The 22,767-nt window shown below is 41.3% G+C and overlaps 1 protein-coding gene across 1 annotated transcript in view; it reads left to right on the top strand.

Moving 5' to 3' along the window:
- PLCH1 (phospholipase C eta 1) overlaps window positions 1-22,767 on the top strand; it is a 263,641-nt gene that overhangs the window by 159,345 nt on the left and 81,529 nt on the right. Inside the window, exons 6-8 of the mRNA XM_044290631.1 lie at window positions 1,904-2,074; window positions 13,743-13,836; window positions 16,757-16,960. Of these exons, the coding sequence (XP_044146566.1) occupies window positions 1,904-2,074; window positions 13,743-13,836; window positions 16,757-16,960 (469 nt within the window). The remainder of the gene's footprint in view (window positions 1-1,903; window positions 2,075-13,742; window positions 13,837-16,756; window positions 16,961-22,767) is intronic.

Below are 22,767 nucleotides of genomic sequence, written 5' to 3'. Positions count from 1 at the left end.
TTTAGTGACAGAATTAGACTTGGAAATACACAGTAGCGGGTGTGTGTGAAGTTATTCTGAATGACCCTATGTGCACCTTCAATATTATATACCCTTTTTGGGATAGATTTCAAATAGCTCTGATATAGCAGAAACCACTAAATTATGAAATTGCTAAATTGGGAATTGTACTTCAACCCAGAACAAAAAATGTGCTTTGACGGACACTAAATATCTTGCCCAGCAACAACAGTACAGCGGTGGGTAACGAGAGATTTAGAGGGAATTAAATTTGAGGCCTAGTATTTAGGCGCTGGGTCACCGGTATGGATTTAGTGACAGAATTAGACTTGGAAATACACAGTAGCGGGTGTGTGTGAAGTTACTCTGAATGACCCTATGTGCACCTTCAATATTATATACCCTTTTTGGGATAGATTTCAAATAGCTCTGATATAGCAGGAACCACTAAATTATGAAATTGCTAAATTGGGAATTGTATTTCAACCCAGAACAAGAAATGTGCTTGAACGGACACTAAATAACTCGCCCAGCTACAGCACTAGGGACAGATTTAGCTGGATATAAATTTGAGGCCTAGTATTTAGGCGCTGGGTGACCGGTATGGATTTAGTGACAGAATTAGACTGGGATATGGCCAAAAAATGAACAGACTATTGCTGGTTAAATGCACTTGGTGTGACAGCTTCACCCTGATGTAGGCTTTAGCCAAAAAACAACCACACCATTGAGGGTTAAATGCACTTGGTGACAGGCGCAGCTTGCCCCTGATTTTGTATATGGCCAAAAAATGAACAGACTATTGCTGGTTAAATGCACTTGGTGTGACAGCTTCACCCTGATGTAGGCTTTAGCCAAAAAACAACCACACCATTGAGGGTTAAATGCACTTGGTCGCAGCTTGTGCTGGCGCACCACAAGACACAAAATGGCCGCCGATCACCCCAGAAAAATGAGACTGACAAACGGTCTGTGCAGCCTAAAAACAGTGAGCAATTGAGGATCAGCAGCTCAATGATCCACAGCTGCAGATCGATCAGTTAATCAAGTCCTTTGGAGGAGTTAATCTGCCTAATCTCGCCCTACTGTCGCAGCCGCAACCTCTCCCTACGCTAATCAGAGCAGAGTGACGGGCGGCGCTATGTGACTCCAGCTTAAATAGAGGCTGGGTCACATGGTGCTCTGGCCAATCACAGCCATGCCAATAGTAGGCATGGCTGTGATGGCCTCTTGGGGCAAGTAGTATGACGCTTGTTGATTGGCTGCTTTGCAGCCTTTCAAAAAGCGCCAAGAAAGCGTCACAAAAGCGCGAAGAAAGCGACGAACACCGAACCCGAACCCGGACTTTTACGAAAATGTCCGGGTTCGGGTCCGTGTCACGGACACCCCAAAATTCGGTACGAACCCGAACTATACAGTTCGAGTTCGCTCATCCCTAGTTTTCACATATTAGTTAAGTGATCAATGCAAAAACTGCACAATTTAAAAAATAAAAAAATAAAAACTAGTGACATGGTAAATGATATGCTCCCGCACCGTACTGTATTACAACTAAGTTTTATGTAAATTGACTTCGATTCGCTCATCCCTTCTGATGACCTATCCAGAGGATAGGTCAGCAGTATTTAAGTCTCGGAAAACCCCTTTAAAACAAAAATCACCATAAATAAAAAAAATATTTAGCATAAAAATAGGTGATATTTGCATGAACAATAGGTCATTTTATAATGACACATTCCCTTTAATAAGCTGTTGACACCCAACAAAGGTTACTAGCTGATGGATTAAACTAAGAAAGGATTAGGGTGATAACACTGATAAACCTGACAGTTGACCAGCATAGTTTGTGCTGTAATGTAAAGCACTGACTTCCTTTGTATGATGTGAAACATTTCTTTTACAGGAAGCAGACACGGATGAGAATCAGGGCACGTTAACCTTTGAGGAGTTCTCTGTGTTCTACAAAATGATGTCATTACGAAGGGATCTATACCTGCTGCTCTTAAGTTACAGTGATAAGAAAGATCACTTAACAGTGGAAGAACTTGCCCAGTTTCTAAAAGTGGAACAAAAGGTACGGACAAGATGTTTGGCTCATTATTATGTTATCCAAGCTATATCATAATTAATGTGCAATTGATCATAATATGCAAATGTGTAAGGATCTGTCATGGTGAGAAACCTATTGGGAATCTGTCACCACAATCCTGGATCTGTAAGGATCTGTCATGGTGAGAAAGCTATTGGAAATTTGTCACCATGATCCTGGATCTGTAAGGATCTGTCATGGTGAGAAAGCTATTGGGAATCTGTCACCAGGGGCGTAGCTATAGGGGAAGCTGCAGCTTTGTGGCCCTGACCCAGAAGGGGCCCATCCATTACCCTGGGTTCAGACCTGAGCATTTTACAGCGCGTTCCTACGCGCTGTAAAACGCACAACAGGCAAGAACCAATGATTCCCTATGGGAATGGTTCTCACCTGGGCGTTTTACAGCGTGTACGATCGCGCTGTAAAACGCCCGACGCTCAAACAAGTGCTTGAGCTTTTTTTTGGGGCGTTTGTCGCGCGTTCCCGCACATAGATATTCGGGAACGCGCGACAATGTGTGCACGCCTGTCTCTGTATGCGCGATTGTAAACGCCCGTACAATCGCGCATACAGAGCGCTCGTTTCAGAACGCTCAGGTCTGAACCCAGGGTTAGGTGGAGGACTAAAGGATTTGGTCAGGGCCCCGTCAACAGTATTACATAATGAAATGATATACAGTGGCAGTATAGACAGTGTATAAAACGGATTGATCAGCTGCCGGCCCTGGTCTGAGAGAGCGATCTTTACTAGCCACAGGAATGGGGGCAGCATGAAAGGAAGGGCTCTCTAAAAAATTACTGTGGGATGGAGCCCCATTCAAAAATTATGCTGTGGGGCCCAGTCATTTCTAGCTACGCCACTGTCTGTCACCACAATCCTGGATCTGTCCTGGTGAGAAAGGTATTGGGAATCTGTCACCACGATCCTGGATCTGTAAGGATCTGTCATGGTGAGAAAGCTATTATAAGTAGTACTGCCCATGAGAAGTCCACATCTTGATTTTTTTATTTTCTTTCTGCAATCGGAATATAAAAAGTAGTGATCTGGACTCCTTATCTGCAGAGCATGGTCTGCGGTAGTGAGATTAGAGGTATCCTGTGGATGCATCCTCAGCACCGTTTTCACTTAATATCTCTCGGCCCGTTGGTTGGACTGTTAAAATCTTGCTTCTTTTTATTAGGGCATCTAGTAGATATGTGCGTGGATTTTCTTCCAATTTCAGGAGGGGTGTGTATTTTGTGAACATCTCCAAATAGCAGATGTTAGGGGGAAAAGCTTGGATCATGTATGTTTGATTTCACTATGCCTGAGCTGAACATACATATTTATGGGGAAGTCGGGAGAGATACCAGTCAATTGAACCAGTGTTCAGCCAGCAGCTATCTACAGTGGTTAGCCATGCTTACACTGATAAAGTGGCAGTAACAATAATCTGGCATCTTTGATGAATGTACACTGGTAATGACCTGACCCAAGGGTGTCGGAGTCCCACACAAACTTTGAGAGAAGTTTATCATATGCCTGAAATAAACAAAAGATAAGTATCAGAAAAGGAAATTAATGTTGAGCAATGTACCAGATTACTGTCTACTGCAATATACACACGCTTTATCTCAGAATCAGAGTATTACCCGGTGCAGTACATCAGGTAAGTGTTTGAAAGGCAACCAGATCACTTATTTAAAGAATGATCTCAGTAATCAACAGACAAATGTTGTGTATTTCGCATTGGTTTCTTCTTTGTAATAATAAGCTAGAGTTGAAATTCCAGGCATCTCGTTCTGTCCAGATATATGTCTCGGTCAATGTGCCATCTGTCTAAGAACTGATATCCAGCAATGTCCTGGAAAAAGAAATCAGGTCGTAGTGGAGGTTTATGCGACATTCTCTACAACAGTTTGGTGTTTTGTTTTAACCTTTGCATATTGCTGTATGCTGACAACCAGTGTATTGTAGTCTTTAGAAGCAATGGATAGAGAGATACTGTAGATAGATACCGTAGGTAGATAGATTCTGTGGATTGATATTGGATATATATGAGTTGGATAAATAGATATAAAATGGATATATACTGTAGATAGATACTGTAGATGGATACAAGAGAAGAGCAGCACAATGAGTACAATAATGAAGACTAGGTGCAAATTCCTTATAGGTCTTTGGCCAAAGGCTCTTATACAAAAAATAAATAAATGAGACAGCACTTCAAGGTACGTGACGAGAGAAACGGACTCCCTTTATTCACCCTTCCTGCGATGTTTCAACCCAGCACAATTTATTTTATTTATTTTAAGCACTTATATAGTGCTGACATATTCTGCAGCACTTTACAGCCATTAGCATCTGTCTCCAATGGGGCTCACAATCTAAGTTCCCTATCAGTATGTCTTTGGAGTGTGGGAGGAAACCGGAGTACCCAGAGGAAACCCATGCAAACACGGGGAGAACCTACAGACTCCATGCAGATGTTGTCCTTGGTCAGATTCGAGCCTAGGACCCCAGCGGTGCAAGGCACCAATGCTAAACATTAAGTCACCGTGCTTCCCAATAAGGCCTTTGTCAATCTTCACTAGATAGATATTAGATAGTAATTTGATAGACATAGGTATAACAGTAGCGACACAGCCATTCAGCTAATGTAGTCACTTTACAGTATGAGCACATCAGTGTTTGGCCAGTGATTTTCATCAGTGATTGTGAGCCAAAACCAGGATTGGAGCCTCCACAGACATCAGGTAGAAGGAAAAGATCTGCACCTGTTCTGTGTTTAGAGCCACACCTGGTTTTGGCTTACAATCACTGATAAAAAATTCTGAACAGGAACACTGACAGTGTGAATGGGGCATTATGCCGATGGCTTTATTCACAGATTTGCTAGGTGCTTCATTCATTCATTCATTTATTTATCATTACCATAGTAATTATAATAATAATTTGACTTGTGCGAGTTTGAAACTTGGATGATGCTAGATCGCATAAGTTCTCATCACTGATGTGCAGTATAATGTTTGAGATGCCATTAGTCATATGTATAGACACAAAGCTGTGGGTCGATAATGGTTAGTGTATCGGCATTCCATGGTTAGGTACACACAATTATGTTTCATCTTATCATTAGAGATGGCCTTGTGGTTTCGCCCGGCGGTCGTTTCGCGGCGAACTTTGTGCATTCGCTATTCACCGAACATGTGAACATCAGGTGGGACAGGACAGCCAATTGAGATGTTCAAGCACATGGACACACCCCCACCTTTTAAAAGAACCCGATCTGTCAGCTATTTTACATTCTGTGTTTTGCCAGGGTAGGGAGAGGTTGCTTTGTGGAGCAGGGACAGGCTGTTAGAGACACCAAATGCTGTATTCTGCAGCAGTTGTGTGCGGTTCTGCTGCGATACCGCAGCTATATAGAGGGACAAACGCTATTGGAACTAATTGCAACGGGTGTGATATAACTGTTGCCCCCCCAAAAAACTGATTAAGGGGCGTGATATACCTTCTTCCACAAAATACTGATTGAGGGCTGCAATATACCTGTTGCCCCAAATAAACGGGGTGGTGTGATATAACTGTTGTGGCAAAAAATTTAATTGAGAGGTATGATATACCTGCTTCCCCAAACTACTGATTAAGGCGTTTGATATACCTGCTTCCACCAAATATTGATTGAGGGGTGCGATTATACCTGCTTCCACAAAATACTGATTAAGGGGTTTGATATACCTGTTTCCACCAAATATTGATTGAGCACTGTGATATTCCTGCTTCCACCAAATATTGATTAAGGGGTGTGATATACCTGCTTCCATAAAATACTGATTAAGGGGTTTGATATACCTGTTTCCACCAAATATTGATTTAGTGGTGCAATATACCTGCTTCCACAAAATACTGATTAAGCGGTTTGATATACCTGCTTCCACCAAATATTGATTGAGGCCTGCGATATTCCTGCTTCCACAAAATACTGATTAAGGGGTTTGATATACCTGTTTCCACAAAATACTGATTGAGGGGTTAAATATACCTATTTCTACCAAATATTGATTGAGGCCTGCAATATACCTGCTTTCACAAAATACTGATTGAGGGCTGCGATATACCGGCTTCCACAAATACTGCTCTTCTCTAGGGACTTAGGCACAGGGTAATTTTAAAAATGAGAGGCAGAGGAAGAGGAAGGCTGTTCCTCGGGGGTGGTAGAGGTCGGGCAGGTGCACTACGCCGGAGCCTAAGTGGGAACTTGGAGAAGGCGCGTGCGATTACTTCAAAGGACGCACTAGAGTTGGTTGAGTGGCTCACTCAGCCTTCCACTTCTGCATCCTCCTCATTCTCTGTATCTTCACCCTCCTCACTCTCTCCTTTGTGTACCCCCAAATACACCACCACCACCATAGCCCCTCCACTTGAGTCAGAGGAATTAATTCCCATCTATTCCCAGATCTTACCGATGCACAGCTATTCTTGACATAGGAAGAGGAGGTATAAACGGCCACCACCCAGCGGTCTGACAACTGTACCCAGATCAGCCCAAGGAGGGAGGTCCCCGCTGTTGCTGCCTATTTTGAGATGTCAAATGTCAGTGGTGTTGAAGGTGACGATGATGACGTGTCGATGGACGTCATGTGGGTGCCCACAAGAGAGGAAGAGGAGGGGAGTTCAGAGGGAGGGACAGAGCAGCAGAGAGGAAGGAGAAGCAGGCAGAGCTCGCAAGGCACAGTAGGCAAAAAGCAGACTGCAAATGTATCTGGAGCGAGCCATTCACCACGCACGATCACCTCTGGTGCTCCCAGGACGCCAGCACATGGCTCCGCAGTGTGGGCTTTTTTTAACGTGTCAGCTGCTGACAATAGTGTTGCCATCTGCAGCCTGTGCTGTCAACACATAAGTCGCAGTAAGCCCAACACTCACCTGGGGATGACCGCCTTAAGAATGCACCTGGCCTTCCATCACCGAGCTCAGTGGGAGCAACACCGTAAGAACCCCCAAAGCAACACTCCAGGCTCTCCACGTCCTGCCTCTTCTCCCTCTCTTTTCTCCCATTTGTCCTCCACTCCACCTTCCACTGAGCCGTCGTTGCGTTCATCTGGCAGAAAGCATGCTTCCGTGGCCCAAATGTTCTGGCTTGTCGGGGCATCCCATAGCTATATGGCCACGTTCAGCAGCAAGTGAATATATCTCTGGCACACAGTGTCGGTGCCAAGATACATCTGACCACAGACACGTGGTCAAACACGGGCAGGGAAGGTACATAACTTTTTCTGCCCACTGGGTGAACCTTCTGACGGCCGTCGAGCATGTAACCCGTTGCTCCCGTGTGGATTTGGTGTTACTGCCAAGGATTTCATGCAGGCTTGCCTCTTCTTCTCCTCCTCCTACTCCATTCTCCATCTCCTCCTCGGCTGACTCCTCCTTTTCCACTGCTACCGCCTCTTCCGCTGCATCCCCCAAGCTCCCCAGAACCTATTCGACGTCCCAGGTGAGACGTTGCCATGCTGTGCTGCGGCTGGTGTGTCTGGAAGCCTAGAACCACACCAGTCCTGCACTGCTTTCAGCTCTGCAGTCACAGGCCGATCAGTGGCTAACCCCGCTCAATTTGACAGTTGGTAAAGTGGTGTGTGACAACGATGCCAATCTGCTGAGCACGGTGAAACAGGGCAAAACGACACATGCCGTGCATGGCACACGTCCTGAATTTAGTCATGCAGCGATTTGTTGCTAAATTCCCCGGGGTGCAGGACGTTTTGTGGCAGGCCAGGAAAATCTCTGGCCATTTTAGAAGATCTTACATGGCCATGGCTCGCCTTGCTGACGTTCAGCGGCGACACCACCTCCCTGTCAGATGTCTGATTTGTGACAGCCCAACGTTCTGGAACTCCACCTTGTATATGCTTGATAGGCTGCTTCAGCAGCATTGTGCCTTTAACGACTACCTGTACGAACTGTGCAGCAGGACAGGTTCTGGGGAGCTTGGTTTCTTTTCATTGAGCCAGTGGCTGCTAATGCGCGACGCATGCAGACTTCTGTGGCCATTTGATAAGATTGCCAAACTGGTCAGTCGCAGCCAGGGCGCCATCAGTGACATCGTTCCTTACGCCTTCTTTTAGTAGTGTGCAATCATGTTTTTCATTCCTCCACTGGGTGTTGTATACTTTATAAAAACACAGTTTTTAATCAGTGTTTTCGCTATCCTCAGAGTCAGCTTGAAGCAAGAGGCCTCCTTGCTTCAAGTCAAGCTAAACCCGCCCTCCCTTCACTGTGATTGACATCCTGCTGTGAAGCTGGGATCGTGCAAGTCTCTGCCCATGCACGATCCCACTGCGCAATTGCGGACAAGAACAGGCATTATCTATTAGTGCCAGCAATGTGCGGTCCACAAAATGCGGAACGCACATTGCCGCTGTCCGTGTTTTGCGGATCCGTGGATCTGCAAAACACGTTGCAGACGTGTGAATGGAGCTTTAGTTGGGAGAAAAAGTCCTCCACAAACTACTTTTTCGTCTGTCTAAAATAACAGATCTCAGATGGAATTGGCTAAAACAGATGTAAAATGAACATAACGAATGCTCAAAATAAAGGATCCATTTTTTTTATTTTTTTTATGTTCTTCTGACATATCAGAAAAACTGAAACTGAAATGGTGACGTGAACATGGCCTAAGAACTGAAACGTTGCACTGGTAAATAAAGGACTTCACTACTAATGCTTTCTGGGAGTGCTGCAAAATTTATTTTTCTGTCCAGATATACTGTAGATTACTTTAGATAGATTGGATGGATAGAATAGATAGATAGATTAGATGAGATCAATAGGTATGTAGATTAGATGGGATAGATATAGATTTCAACCAAAAATAATATTTCAATTGGAATTCTGCAGTCGCCTCCAAATCCATTAGAGTACCTCTATCTGTGCCTGTTGAGCTGAGCTGGGCAGATTCCCACTACATCTTAAAATCCAGAAGGGGGCACTGTACTTCTGGTCTCACTACATGGCAGCGCTCCTTTTGTTTTAAAGCCTTTCTATACTAAGGAGCCACTGGTGGAGAGAGTGTTATGGATGCTATATGTATTCCTTCACCTTACACTTTTATAAAAAAAAAAAAAAAAGCCATATGGGGAAAACCCTAATATACAGTACTTCTAGCAGAAAAAGTATTGTAACCATAGAGCAACAGCTCAGATATCCAATTTCCATGCCCTTAGAGGCTGACGCACTGTAAAACAGACCGTGCTGACTGACAGGGAAGCCATGGGAGTTTTGCTAAACCCTGCAGCTTCCCTGCGCTATTCTGTCCCTCTCATTGATAAATGTATTTCTACATTTTTATATGTAGATCACAATTCAAGAATCCGTTCAGCACTGGCACCACCAAGCAGAATGCCGAACTACTGTATATAAAAAGTGGTGCTTTTTTCATGCAACAGAAGAGTGGACTTTAGGGTTGATCCACCACCTTTTTTTTCTGTGACATGAAGAACCGAAGAGGGTGGTCAGATGGACCTTGAAACGCGTTGTATGGATTTATGAATAAGCACCGCATTTAGGATAATGTACATGCACTTTCCTCATACAGTATGTAGTCCTTCGGGTACATGGACACATTTTGACATCCAGTTTGGAGTGGTGCGTACATGAACTGTTAGTCTGATTGATGTCTGTCTTTTGTGGCAGAAATTTTTAGTCTGCTAGGCTCCATTATTTCTGTGATTGTTGGCAGCAAAAGGAAAAGATCTCAGACAGTTTCTTCATAGGAAATGAAATTATTTATAACTACAGGTGAAACTCGAAAAATTAGAATATCGTGCAAAAGTTCATTTATTTCGGTAATACAAATTAAAAGAAATTGCATTAATGCAGCTTAAAATTTGAATATTGTGAAAAGGTTCAATATGCTAGGCTCAAAGCGTCACACTCTAGTCAGCTAATTAATCCATACCCCCTGAGCAAAGGGGACCTGAGATTGTGACTTTGGGGTTTTCATAAACTGTAAGCTATAATCATCCAAATTATAACAAAGGCTTGAAATTTCTCACTTTGCATGTAACGAGTCTATCTCATATGTTAGTTTCACCTTTTAAGTTGCATTACTGAAATAAATGAACTTTGCACAATATTCTAAGTTATGTGCATGTAAAGCTGGTCATACACGTGCAGTAGCCAGCCAGTTATTTCACCTGGCTCCGCCGCCAGCTCTGCTTGGTTCAGCATTCATGTATATTGTAATGGGGAAAGAATGATCCAGCATATTAAAATGCATGTTGTCTGATCCTTATTTTCCTGGCCAATCTCCCCCAAAATTAGTCGATTAGCCCAACTTACATTTTAATATACATGGACAGCTTAGAATACATCCACATGTACCGGAAGTTGTTGTGGTACTTTCTGCAGAGGTTTCTGCGGCAGTTCTTCTCAACACCCACACCAAAACCAACAAAAAAATGCATGAACTATATGCAGTTTTTATTGTGGAAACTCTTTCAATTGCATGGGTGAATTTAAGGGCTCAGCGTGTCTGCAATACATGCGCATCGGCCGTGTGCACCCCGCATCACGGATGCAGACCCATTCGAGTGAATCCGTGAGATGCGGTGCGCGGTTTTCTGTCCGTACCTCCACACCGCAAAAATGCAATACCTTTTTTCGGTGCGGACAGTCGGATGTGGATCACAGACTCCATTCAAGTGAATGGGTCCGTGATCTGTATGCGGCAGCCCCATGGTTGGTGTCGTGCATGTTCGTGTGCATGAGGCTGTACGCTGAGGTTTTTGCATGCACTTTGCTGGTACTATATAACTCTGGGGAAAAGATGTCCAGGACTGAGATGAACATTAAATCTTCAATCTTTATATGGCTTTGTGTAAAAAATACATCTCCACTTAGAAATTGGTAAAGTTACCTCCTTGCATGTGGAGATGTATGTTTTTTACAAACCGGATTCCAAAAAAGTTGGGACACTAAACAAATTGTGAATAAAAACTGAATGCAATGATGTGGAGATGGCAAATGTCAATATTTTATTTGTAATAGAACTTAGATGACAAATCAAACGTTTAATCCGAGTAAATGTATCATTTTAAAGGAAAAATACGTTGATTTCAAATTTTCACGGTGTCAAAAAGTCCCCAAAAAGTTGGGACAAGTAGCAATAAGAGGCTGGAAAAAGTAAATTTGAGCATAACGAAGAGCTGGAAGACCAATTAACACTAATTAGGTCAATTGGCAACATGATTGGGTATAAAAAGAGCTTCTCAGAGTGGCAGTGTCTCTCAGAAGCCAAGATGGGTAGAGGATCACCAATTCCCACAATGTTGCGCAGAAAGATAGTGGAGCAATATCAGAAAGGTGTTACCCAGTGAAAAATTGCAAAGACTTTGCATCTATCATCATCAACTGTGCATAACATCATCCGAAGATTCAGAGAATCTGGAACAATCTCTGTGCGTAAGGGTCAAGGCCGTAAAACCATACTGGATGCCCGTGATCTCCGGGCCCTTAAACTACACTGCACCACAAACAGGAATGCTACTGTAAAGGAAATCACAGAATGGGCTCAGGAATACTTCCAGAAACCATTGTCAGTGAACACAATCCACTGTGCCATCCGCCGTTGCCAGCTGATACTCTACAGTGCAAAGAAGAAGCCATTTCTAAGCAAGATCCACAAGCTCAGGCGTTTTCACTGGGCCAGGGATCATTTAAAATGGAGTGTGGCAAAATGGAAGACTGTTCTGTGGTCAGACGAGTCACGAGTCAAAGTTCTTTTTGGAAATCTGGGACGCCATGTCATCCGGACCAAAGAGGACAAGGACAACCCAAGTTGTTATCAACGCTCAGTTCAAAAGCCTGCATCTCTGATGGTATGGGGTTGCATGAGTGCGTGTGGCATGGGCAGCTTGCATGTCTGGAAAGGCACCATCAATGCAGAAAAATATATTCAGGTTCTAGAACAACATATGCTCCCATCCAGACGTCATCTCTTTCAGGAAAGACCCTGCATTTTTCAACAAGATAATGCCAGACCACATTCGGGCACCAATGACAACATCGTGGCTGCGTAGGAGAAGGATCCGGGTACTGAAATGGCCAGTCTGCAGTCCAGATCTTTCACCTATAGAGAACATTTGGCGCATCATAAAGAGGAAGGTGCAACAAAGAAGGCCCAAGATGATTGAACAGTTAGAGGCCTGTATTAGACAAGAATGGGAGAGCATTCCTATTTCTAAACTTGAGAAACTGGTCTCCTCGGTCCCCAGACGTCTGTTGAGTGTTGTAAGAAGAAGGGGAGATGCCACACAGTGGTGAAAATGGCCTTGTCCCAACTTTTTGGGGATTTGTTGACACCATGAAATTCTGATTCAACATATTTTTCCCTTAAAATGGTACATTTTCTCAGTTTAAACTTTTGTTCTGTGATTTATGTTCTATTCTGAATAAAATATTAGAAGTTGGCACCTCCACATCATTGCATTCAGTTTTTATTCACGATTTTTTATAGTGTCCCAACTTTTTTGGAATCCGGTTTGTACATGAAGCCAGATAACGATTGAAGATTTTATTTTCATCTCAGTCCTGGACATCTTTTCCTGGAGTGTTTGCGGACTGGACTGGGTCCCTGCACGAGAGATCATACGGGTAGTGCTGGCTTGACTTCCGAATCATACTTTACATCTCTGTAGATTTCCTGTATGAAATTCTGCAACTGCAAATCCCCAGCTATTGAGTCGCATGTAAATCCAGCCTAAAATGGCTAATCTTACAGGTAATGGAATTTGTCTGATAGGAATGAAAAACTGTCTTTAAATCCAGCCAAACACAGGGTGTAGAGAGTAGGTTCATCATGGGGGAAAAAAAGTAGTAGTAGCTTCAATAAAATGACAGTTATTTATCACAATGTTCAATAATTTTGTACATTTGAATCTCAGAAGTTTTTGTTCCTGTGATGTCATGGTTGCCACATAACTGCTTCATCCACATCCTGGGATATCTAAAGTGCGAAACTTATAAATGAAACCCTGGTATCCTAGTCTATAAACTAACCATGCACAACCATATTCGTGTTTAAGAGTTTTCTGGGATTTTTCTAAAAGGGTTTATCCTTATTCAACTGAATGGCCTGGGCCATGGCACCAGACACTGCATGGTCACGGCAATCATTCTGCTAATGGTTGGCCTGGCAGGGTTCAGGCCTCCATGACCATACATTGTTGGCCTATTCTGACCCTCAGTTTAAAATTCTGGACTCTCCCCTGGTTAGCGCCATCTTGACACTTTTTACTGGTTGGCCTCCATATACTGGCACACAGCTTTTATGATTCAGAGCCTTTATCAGGGTCAAAATGACTCCCAGTATAATGTATTATTTTCAATGAGATTTTTATGTTGATCGTGGTCTACAGACTTATCTATCGGAACCTCCACGTTATCTGGTACTTGCTTTGTGTCCTTTGAAGCTGAGCCAGAGGATCCTTTGGAGCGCTCCTAAAATTCAATATTTATGACTTTAGTGCTGACAGTTTATTAACGGTTCACTGCATCTCGAGCTTTATCAAAGTGATTTCTGCCATAGCCCTGGGTCCAGACTTTCCACTGAATTAACACTCAGTGTACCATAGATGAGAACAACTCACAACAATGCTGTAATTTCTCTCAACAGATGAATAATGTGACAACAGAATACTGTCTTGACATTATACAGAAGTTTGAAGTTTCGGAAGAAAACAAGGCGCAAAATGTGCTGGGAATAGAAGGTAGGGTTACATCTTCTCGACCTGTATTATGTGCTGCAAGCAACTGTTCTTATATAAATATATTAATAATGCTTATCCAAATATGAGAATTCCTTCTCTTCTGAATGACCACTATGTAATACTACCTTCTCACATTGGCCGTCGGAGAGGAATTATATAGCCATCCAAATCTTCCTCTCTCAAATCATCTGTTTTCAGCTGGCCCAGGTGACCATCTAATGTGTATGGGGGAGTCCCGACTTCCACAAGATGGCTTAGATAGTTCTCTTTCCTTGGGAGAAACCTCTTTGCATATTATTTTCCCATGGAGCATATCATGCAGTACTTCCAGTCAGTCTCCACACAGAGCTCATTCAGTATAATACTAATGACATTACAGAATATTTTTTATTTTTTTTTAGGTAAGGCTTTTGTTCAGGTAGCCAACTCAAAGTTGTGCCCATAATTCCGATTTGTTAGTAAAGCTGGGCAGACTAGGCGGCCTGGGTACAATAGCTATTGCGTGCAGAGAGCAAGGCTTCTTTTCAACCACTGAATGTTCTGGAACTTTTTATTAACTAATGAATTGGAAATGATTGTCTTATTTTCTTTGAATGCTACAGTAGTTGCAGAAGCCCTAAGGTTGTAAAAACAAGGTCACAGATGGTATGTTAATTTTGAAACTAACTTTATTTAACATTCTCAGCTGTATCCATCAGCACAAAAATAAAAAATAGGTCAAATATCTCTCCATTCTGCTCTGCAGCAGACAATACGAGCTTTTGTTCCTCCTTCCTGAAAGTTTACATGCTGGGTATTGGACTTGCTTATCATGCCATAGTATTAAAATATATGAAATATTTTGTTGATGCTGGAACATGCCGTAAAGTTATGTGTGAAGACTTCTTTTTTTTTTTTTTTGTAAATAACTCCACTTTTTTTTCCATATTGATGACCTATCTTTAGGACCGACCCCTGGCTCCCCCATAAATCGGCTGTTTGAAGACCATTGGGGCGGAGCAGATGTAGTTACATGGTCTCTTCAAGTAGTGGATTGGCGGGGGTGTCGGGAGTCAGCCACTCTCTGATTTGATAGTGGTCCTCAATATAGGAAAAATGGATGGCACCTTTAATGGGGACACTTCTTAAATTTAATTTTCAGGAAAAAAGAGCAGCCATAAGGCATCTATTGAGGTTGAGGTTAATTAAGGACATGGTGTGTTTTGGATATATGTGACAGATTTGTTGCTGAAATTTCTGTGACTGAAAATCTGTTCCATGCTATTAAATGGGGTGGTTTCTGCAGCATGTGCATGGTTTTCTGCATTCTGATTAATGGGGCATTTGCAGAAATTTCTGGAACAAATCTGCTGTGTGTGAATTTACACTAAACATCCCATGTCCTTATCCAACCTGAATCTCAAAATACATGTTAATCCCAACCCTTCTAAGCTGTACCAGGAGCCTGTTCTAAATCTAGATTAACCCTTCATTCCCATATATTATTTCAACGACATCCATATGTTGAATTTTACACATTTATATAATAGTTTTCTTGCTGCTTTAGCTTTGATCTATCAGTTTTTCTTAACATGCTGTTGAATTGCTTTCTGTGACTTACCTTATGTACAAAGTCTGGCTTTGCATACTCTAGCTTTAAGTAGTGTTCATGGAGACATATCGAATATGCCCAGATATTCAACTATATAACTTATTTTATATTATGGTAATGTCCTGTGTTCTATGTGATCAGCCATTTCAGGTTGCGAATTTGAGCAATCAGCGGGCAGCATGTTATAGAGCAGGAGATGTTGAGCAGATTGATATATAGTTTTTTTTGGGGGGGGGGGGGGGATCTACAAAATTTGTATTTTATACATTTAAATCTTTGCTGTTTCTGATTTAATTGTTCTTGGGGAAGGTGACAGCTATTTTTATATACACACTAACGTAGAGAATGCTATCAATCACTGATAACACCTCCCTTGTGTACAGCTACTAGTGACTGACAGCTGTCTCTGTATACACACTTACACAGAGAATGCTATCAGTCACTGATAACACCTCCCCTGTCTAGGCTGACTATCTATGTATACACACTTATACAGTAAATGCTGTCAATCATTTAATAACACCTCCGTTGTTTACAGCTACCAGTGACTTACAGCTATCTCTGTATGCACACTTATCAGTGACTGATAGCATTCTCTGTGTAACACCTCCCCTGTGTACAACTGAAGTCAGAAAGAGCAGTGATTTAAATGTATAAATTAGAAGTTTTTCTGATTCTTTTCACACAAAACTATATATCAATCTGCTCAGCTGCTCTATAATATGCAGAGATTTTCCAAGATTTTGTAAAACTTTGGCACAGAGCAGGAAGCGGTTTCAAATGAACTAAAAACCTTACTCACCTTTTAAATGTCCTACTGTCCGATCCCCGATGGATGTGCCGTTCATCGTTCATAAGATTGCTGCAGCCAGTCACTAGTCTCATTGGTCACATATGCCTGAACAGCACGTGACCGCTGGACCATATTATAAAAAAAAAACCCTGTTGCCATACTGAATATTAAAGCTAGGGAATAGATGGTTAATAAAGTCGCAAAACGCTAAAGGGATCTTTTGCAATCTGCAAGAACACAGAAGTCCCTTTATACGCACACGTTGTTTTGAGATGTTTATGGCTATGTTAGCATGAGGTGTACATGGTATTCTCTGTATAATGCTTGATATGTAGGCAGTATGGAGTACTCCAAATAGCTGCCAACTGTGCCATGTTTTGTGGAGCTGCATTCTTTGCTTTCATTTGTCACACAATGTACTCAAGCTCAATGTTACTTTATCAGCATGTTTGCTGCAGACTTATAATGTTCATAATACAGATGTTACAATTATAACCCAAGGAAATGACAGTGCTTTGTTTTATTTTTCCCTGGAGGTTTTACCAGCTTCATGAGAAGCCCTGCAGGCGATATATTTAACCCTTTGCATAGTGAAATTTACCAGGATATGGAGCAGCCGTTATCCAACTATTACATTGCATCATCTCATAATACGTATCTAACTGGGGACCAACTTCTATCTCAGTCAAAGGTGGATATGTATGCTTGGGTGTTACAAGATGGCTGCCGATGTATAGAAGGTAGGTTAGTGACACAGTACCCAGGTACATGATATTGTTATTTTGGAGGCATCTGTCATTGTGTAAAATAAATCAGTTGAGTTAGATTCGATCTGTCCGATTCTACGGTACAGTATATCTAAAAGCCCATTTACCTGTGCAGATAATCTGTTTGTAAATGAGCGCCAATTGATGATATCGCATGTCGACTGACTCTCGTTTTGCACATTTAAATGAAGCAATTTTATTGGGATGAATGATCATTACTACGATCAATCGTTCCATACAGTTTGCATATTGTTGGCATTACAGCCCCTGTTTACACAAAAATGCCCGCATAAAAGATGAGATTAGTGGGACACGAGAATTTGCTTGTTTGTCGGCATATTGCTGGGCATGTTTATATGGGACAAAAGTTTTATGGCCAGTCATCAGCCAGTGTAAAAAGGCCTTAAAGGAAAGGTGTCATCAGAAATTGACATATACAGTTGCAAGAAAAAGTATGTGAACCCTTTGGAATGATATGGATTTCTGCACAAATTGGTCATAAAATGTGATCTGATCTTCATCTAAGTCACAACAATAGACAATCACAGTCTGCTTAAACTAATAACACACAAAGAATTAAATGTTACCATGTTTTTATTGAACACACCATGTAAACATTCACAGTGCAGGTGGAAAAAGTATGTGAACCCTTGGATTTAATAACTGGTTTAACCTCCTTTGGCAGCAATAACTTCAACCAAACGTTTCCTGTAGTTGCAGATCAGACGTGCACAACGGTCAGGAGTAATTCTTGACCATTCCTCTTTACAGAACTGTTTCAGTTCAGCAATATTTTTGGGATGTCTGCTGTGAATCGCTTTCTTGAGGTCATGCCACAGCATCTCAATCGGGTTGAGGTCAGGAAAGCAAACCCAGAACTGGTGTGTGTTTTTATAGGGCAGGGCAGCTGTAACCAACACCTCCAGTCTCATCTCATTGATTGGACTCCAGTTGGCTGACACCTCACTCCAATTAGCTCTTGGAGATGTCATTAGTCTAGGGGTTTACATACTTTTTCCACCTGCACTGTGAATGTTTACATGGTGTGTTCAATAAAAATATGGTAACATTTAATTCTTTGTGTGTTATAGTTTAAGCAGACTGTGATTGTCTATTGTTGTGACTTAGATGAAGATCGGATCACATTTTATGACCAATTTGTGCAGAAATCCATATAATTCCAAAGGGTTCACATACTTTTTCTTGCAACTGTATTATTTTTTTTTTTTTAAAGAGGTTATCCATTAATTTGACATTGATGGTCTTTCCTCAGGATAGGTTATCAATAGGTTTAAGCGAATCGCGCTTCGGATTATAGATTTAAATTTATAGGTTTGAAAATCTGTTTCCATGCAGCATTAAAATGTATTGGCTCTGTGGGGGAAAACTTTGTGTCTCCCAAAGTTGCTCGAGACTTTGGTAAATAACTTTGGTATTCCTATCTGCTTACTTAAAAATATTTAAAAATAGGTATCCGAAGTGGGCTTTGGTACCGAGGTACCAGCCAGTACCAAACCTGACTGAGAACCGCTATTAGTACTGGATGGAGGGGTTGTCAGTGACTGATAGCATTGTGTGTATAAGAGATAGCTGTCAGTCACTGATAACTCCTCCCCCCTGTACTGATACCCATCACAGGAAGTTAAAAAAGCAAAGCTATAAATTAGGTTTTACTGAATCTCTTAAAAATCTGTCTATATATCTCAATCTACTTGGCTTCTTCTGCTCTATAACATGGTGCTTTCAGATTGCATTGCATTTTGTGGTGAAGTGCTCTTTAACTGGCAGAAAAAAAAAATTATCGGCAGAACTTTCCATTTAAGCTAAGCATGGGGACGTGTTGCCCGTCAGCCACTTGTTTCAGCCTCCCCATAGAATTGAGGTTGGTATAGGCATCAGATATTTCTAGGTAGATCCACACAATATCTGTGGGATCTGCTGCCATCAAATAACTAGTGTCTATGACAGTCTATACTTGAAAAACAATCATATTGGTACATGTCTAGCGTTCTTTCCCGAGCCTCCATCAGTAGACGGGTTAATTGCTTTATCAGTTGCTTATCTGGTTTTACTAATGAATCCTGTTAATGGTGTAATTATTCTTTGTTGTTCTGTTTGGCTGCAGTCATACAGATTTCTTGTGCAGGAAATAATCTCTGTGTAATAAAACAGGGCACTTAGCAGTTATTAAGATTTTTTAGTGATAACAAGGAATGAGTAATTCATAATGCAATTAACAAATGTAAACCTTTATAGAGCAATCAGTTTGTGCAATTGTTAATATATTAGCCACAAATATCCACTATTATGCACTTATTATCCGCCAATATCCACTATTATACAATATTATACGCTTATTATCCACTATTATTTGATATGGGATAACTATTATTATCCACCAGTATCCACTGTTATACACTTATCCACCAATATCCACAATTATACACTTATTATCCAGTAATATCCACTATTATACACCTATTATCCAGTAATATCTACTATTATCCACCAGTATCCACTATTATACACTTATTATCCAGTAATATCCACTTATTATACACCAATATCCACTATTATACACTTATTATCCTCTATTATATACTTATTATCCACCAATATCCACTATTATACACTTTTATCCACTAATATCCACTATTATATAATTATTAAACACTTATTATGCACCAATATCTAATATTATATGTGCATTTTACCCTATTATACATTTATTATCCACTATTATTATTTGATATTAGATAACTATTATCCACCAGTATCCACTGTTATACACTTATTATCCAGTAATATCCACTTATTATCCACTATTATGCACTTATTATCCACCAATATCCACTATTATACACTTATTCACCAATATCCACTATTATGCACTTATTATCCACTATTATGCACTTATCCATATTATACACTTATATCCACTATTATGCACTTATCCACCAATATCCACTATTATACACTTATTCACCAATCTCCACTATTATACACTTATCCACCAATATCCACTATTATACACTTATTCACCAATATCCACTATTATACACTTATTATCCACCAATATCCACTATTATACACTTATTATCCACCAATATCCACTATTATACACTTATTAAAAATTAGTAGTTGAGCTTTGAGTAGCCGACAGGTATTTTTCTGGAGACATCTGGGGACTGCCAGATGCCCAGTGTGAACAATGGACTAAAGACTTTAGATTGAATCTGTCTAAATTTTTATTATTCCTCTTGAACAGTACAGACGCAGTACATAAATAATCGGCCTGGCCACTTCTGTACAGTTCGGCCTGCGCCAAACACTCAAGCAAAGGCACAGACATGAGACTTCGGAGACAGGCGTGATTATGTCTTCACTGCCTGGTCCTTTCAGTCAAAGTGGTGGGGTTGCAGCCTATAGGAGAGTGAGCACAGCCCCTGCGTGCAAGAGCAATACCCTTGTTGCACCAAGGGACTAATTTGCATACTATTAAAACACTGTATTCTCTGCAATGCGGCCCCAGAGTGAGATGACCAAGACATATCTTCTTCCATGTCAACCAATTTTATTAAGAGGTATTTAGTGTTCATTCCTTCATGGTAGCTGTTTACCTTATGGCAGAAGGACATCTTTCAGAAGGACAATGCTCTATGCCACAAGGGACAGTTTTCTTTCCTTTTTCTTCCCTGGCCTTCACAGTCCCCATTCTTTAATCATGTAGGACAGTGACGGTGAACCTTTCAGAGACCAAGTGCCCAAACTGCAACCAAATACCCACTTATTTATCGCAAAGTGCCAACGCGACAAGTTAACCTGAATACCAATATCTTCCATGTACTTTACCATTTAGCTATATTAGCCTGCCTACATTCAGTGCGCTGCCTGTGCCGTATGTAGTGCGTCCTGTGCTGATGAATGGCAGGAAAAGTCTAAAGCATATTGGTACACCATAGATTTTTTTCCAGGGCGCAGGTGCCCACAGAGAGGGCTCTGAGTGCCGCCTCTGGCACCAGTGCCATAGGTTCACCATCACTGATATAGGCTATGGGGGGGAATTTATCAAACTGGTGTAAAGTTGAACTGGCTCAGTTGCCCTTTGCAACCAATGAGATTCCACCTTTTATTTTCCAAAGGAACTGTCAAAAATGAAAGGTGGAATCTGATTGGTTGCTATGGGCAACTAAGCCAGTTCTACTTTACACCAGTTTGATAAATCCCCCCCTTGTCTGGGATGAGGGAGAAAGGGCTCTTCAGGGAATCTAATTTGTGGTGGAATGATTTCAACACTTATTGGAATTTATGCCATGATGAATTATTTCAGTTCTTAAGGCCAAGGAGGTCCAACACGCTACTTGATATTGATGTTATATATGTATGTATGTATATATAAATTATAAATATATATATAGATATATATATATATCCGCACATTCCGTATATCCGTATATCTAGGATGATTTTCCCGGCATGCACACCAGGTGCACACAGTAGAGATACCATACATTAGATGTGAATCTAGGATGATTTTCCCGGCATACACACCAGGTGCACACAATGGAGATAACGTACATTAAATGTATACCGCACATTAGATGTGAATCTAGGATGATTTTCCCGGCATACACACCAGGTGCACACAGTAGAGATACCATACATTAGATGTATACCGCACATTAGATGTGAATCTAGGATGATTTTCCCGGCATATACACCAGGTGCACACAATGGAGATAACGTACATTAGATGTATACCGCACATTAGATGTATATCTAGGATGATTTTCCCGGCATATACACCAGGTGCACACAATGGAGACACCGTACATTAGATGTATACCGCACATTAGATGTATATCTAGGATGATTTTCCCGGCATATACACCAGGTGCACACAATGGAGACACCGTACATTAGATGTATACCGCACATTAGATGTATATCTAGGATGATTTTCCCGGCATATACACCAGGTGCACACAATGGAGACACCGTACATTAGATGTATACCGCACATTAGATGTATATCTAGGATGATTTTCCCGGCATACACACCAGGTGCACACAATGGAGACACCGTACATTAGATGTATACCGCACATTAGATGTATATCTAGGATGATTTTCCCGGCATACACACCAGGTGCACACAATGGAGATAACGTACATTAAATGTATACCGCACATTAGATGTATATCTAGGATGATTTTCCCGACATACACACCAGGTGCACACAATGGAGACACCGTACATTACATATATAGCTTTTGTCAAGTAATTAATTATCTGACATTTCTGATTGATGATTCTCTATGCAGCTGCTGCTTATCTGGCCTGCTAGTTGTGATAGAATGTAATATATTAATTTAACTTCCGAGCCTTTGATTTCATTAACTCTGAAAGAGTGTCACTCACGCTTTGAAGTTCCCCAGTATATTCTGCAGTTTTTATTTAAGATGCTTACGCCACCTCAGGGCTGGCTTACTTTAAAAAAATATCTGCCTACTTAGCCATGTCCTCCTTACTACACATTATTAATAATGTACGGCATGTGGCTCAATATTTTGGCTTACTTTGAGACAGAATTCTGGTGAGTTTGGGTTAGGCTTCTTTCACACTAGCGTTAATATTTTCCGGTATTCAGATCCGTCATAGGGTCTCAATACTGGAAAAAAATGCTTCCGTTTTGTCCCTATTCGTTATCAACGGGGACAAAACGTAACTGAACGGAATGCTACAAATTGCATTCCGTTCTCATACCGGAGAGCAAACA

Source organism: Bufo gargarizans, chromosome 4, assembly GCF_014858855.1.
Source record: "Bufo gargarizans isolate SCDJY-AF-19 chromosome 4, ASM1485885v1, whole genome shotgun sequence".
NCBI classification, from domain to species: Eukaryota; Metazoa; Chordata; class Amphibia; order Anura; family Bufonidae; genus Bufo; species Bufo gargarizans.
Note: the sequence above shows the minus strand (reverse complement) of the source record. Positions and strands in the feature narration are given on the sequence as shown.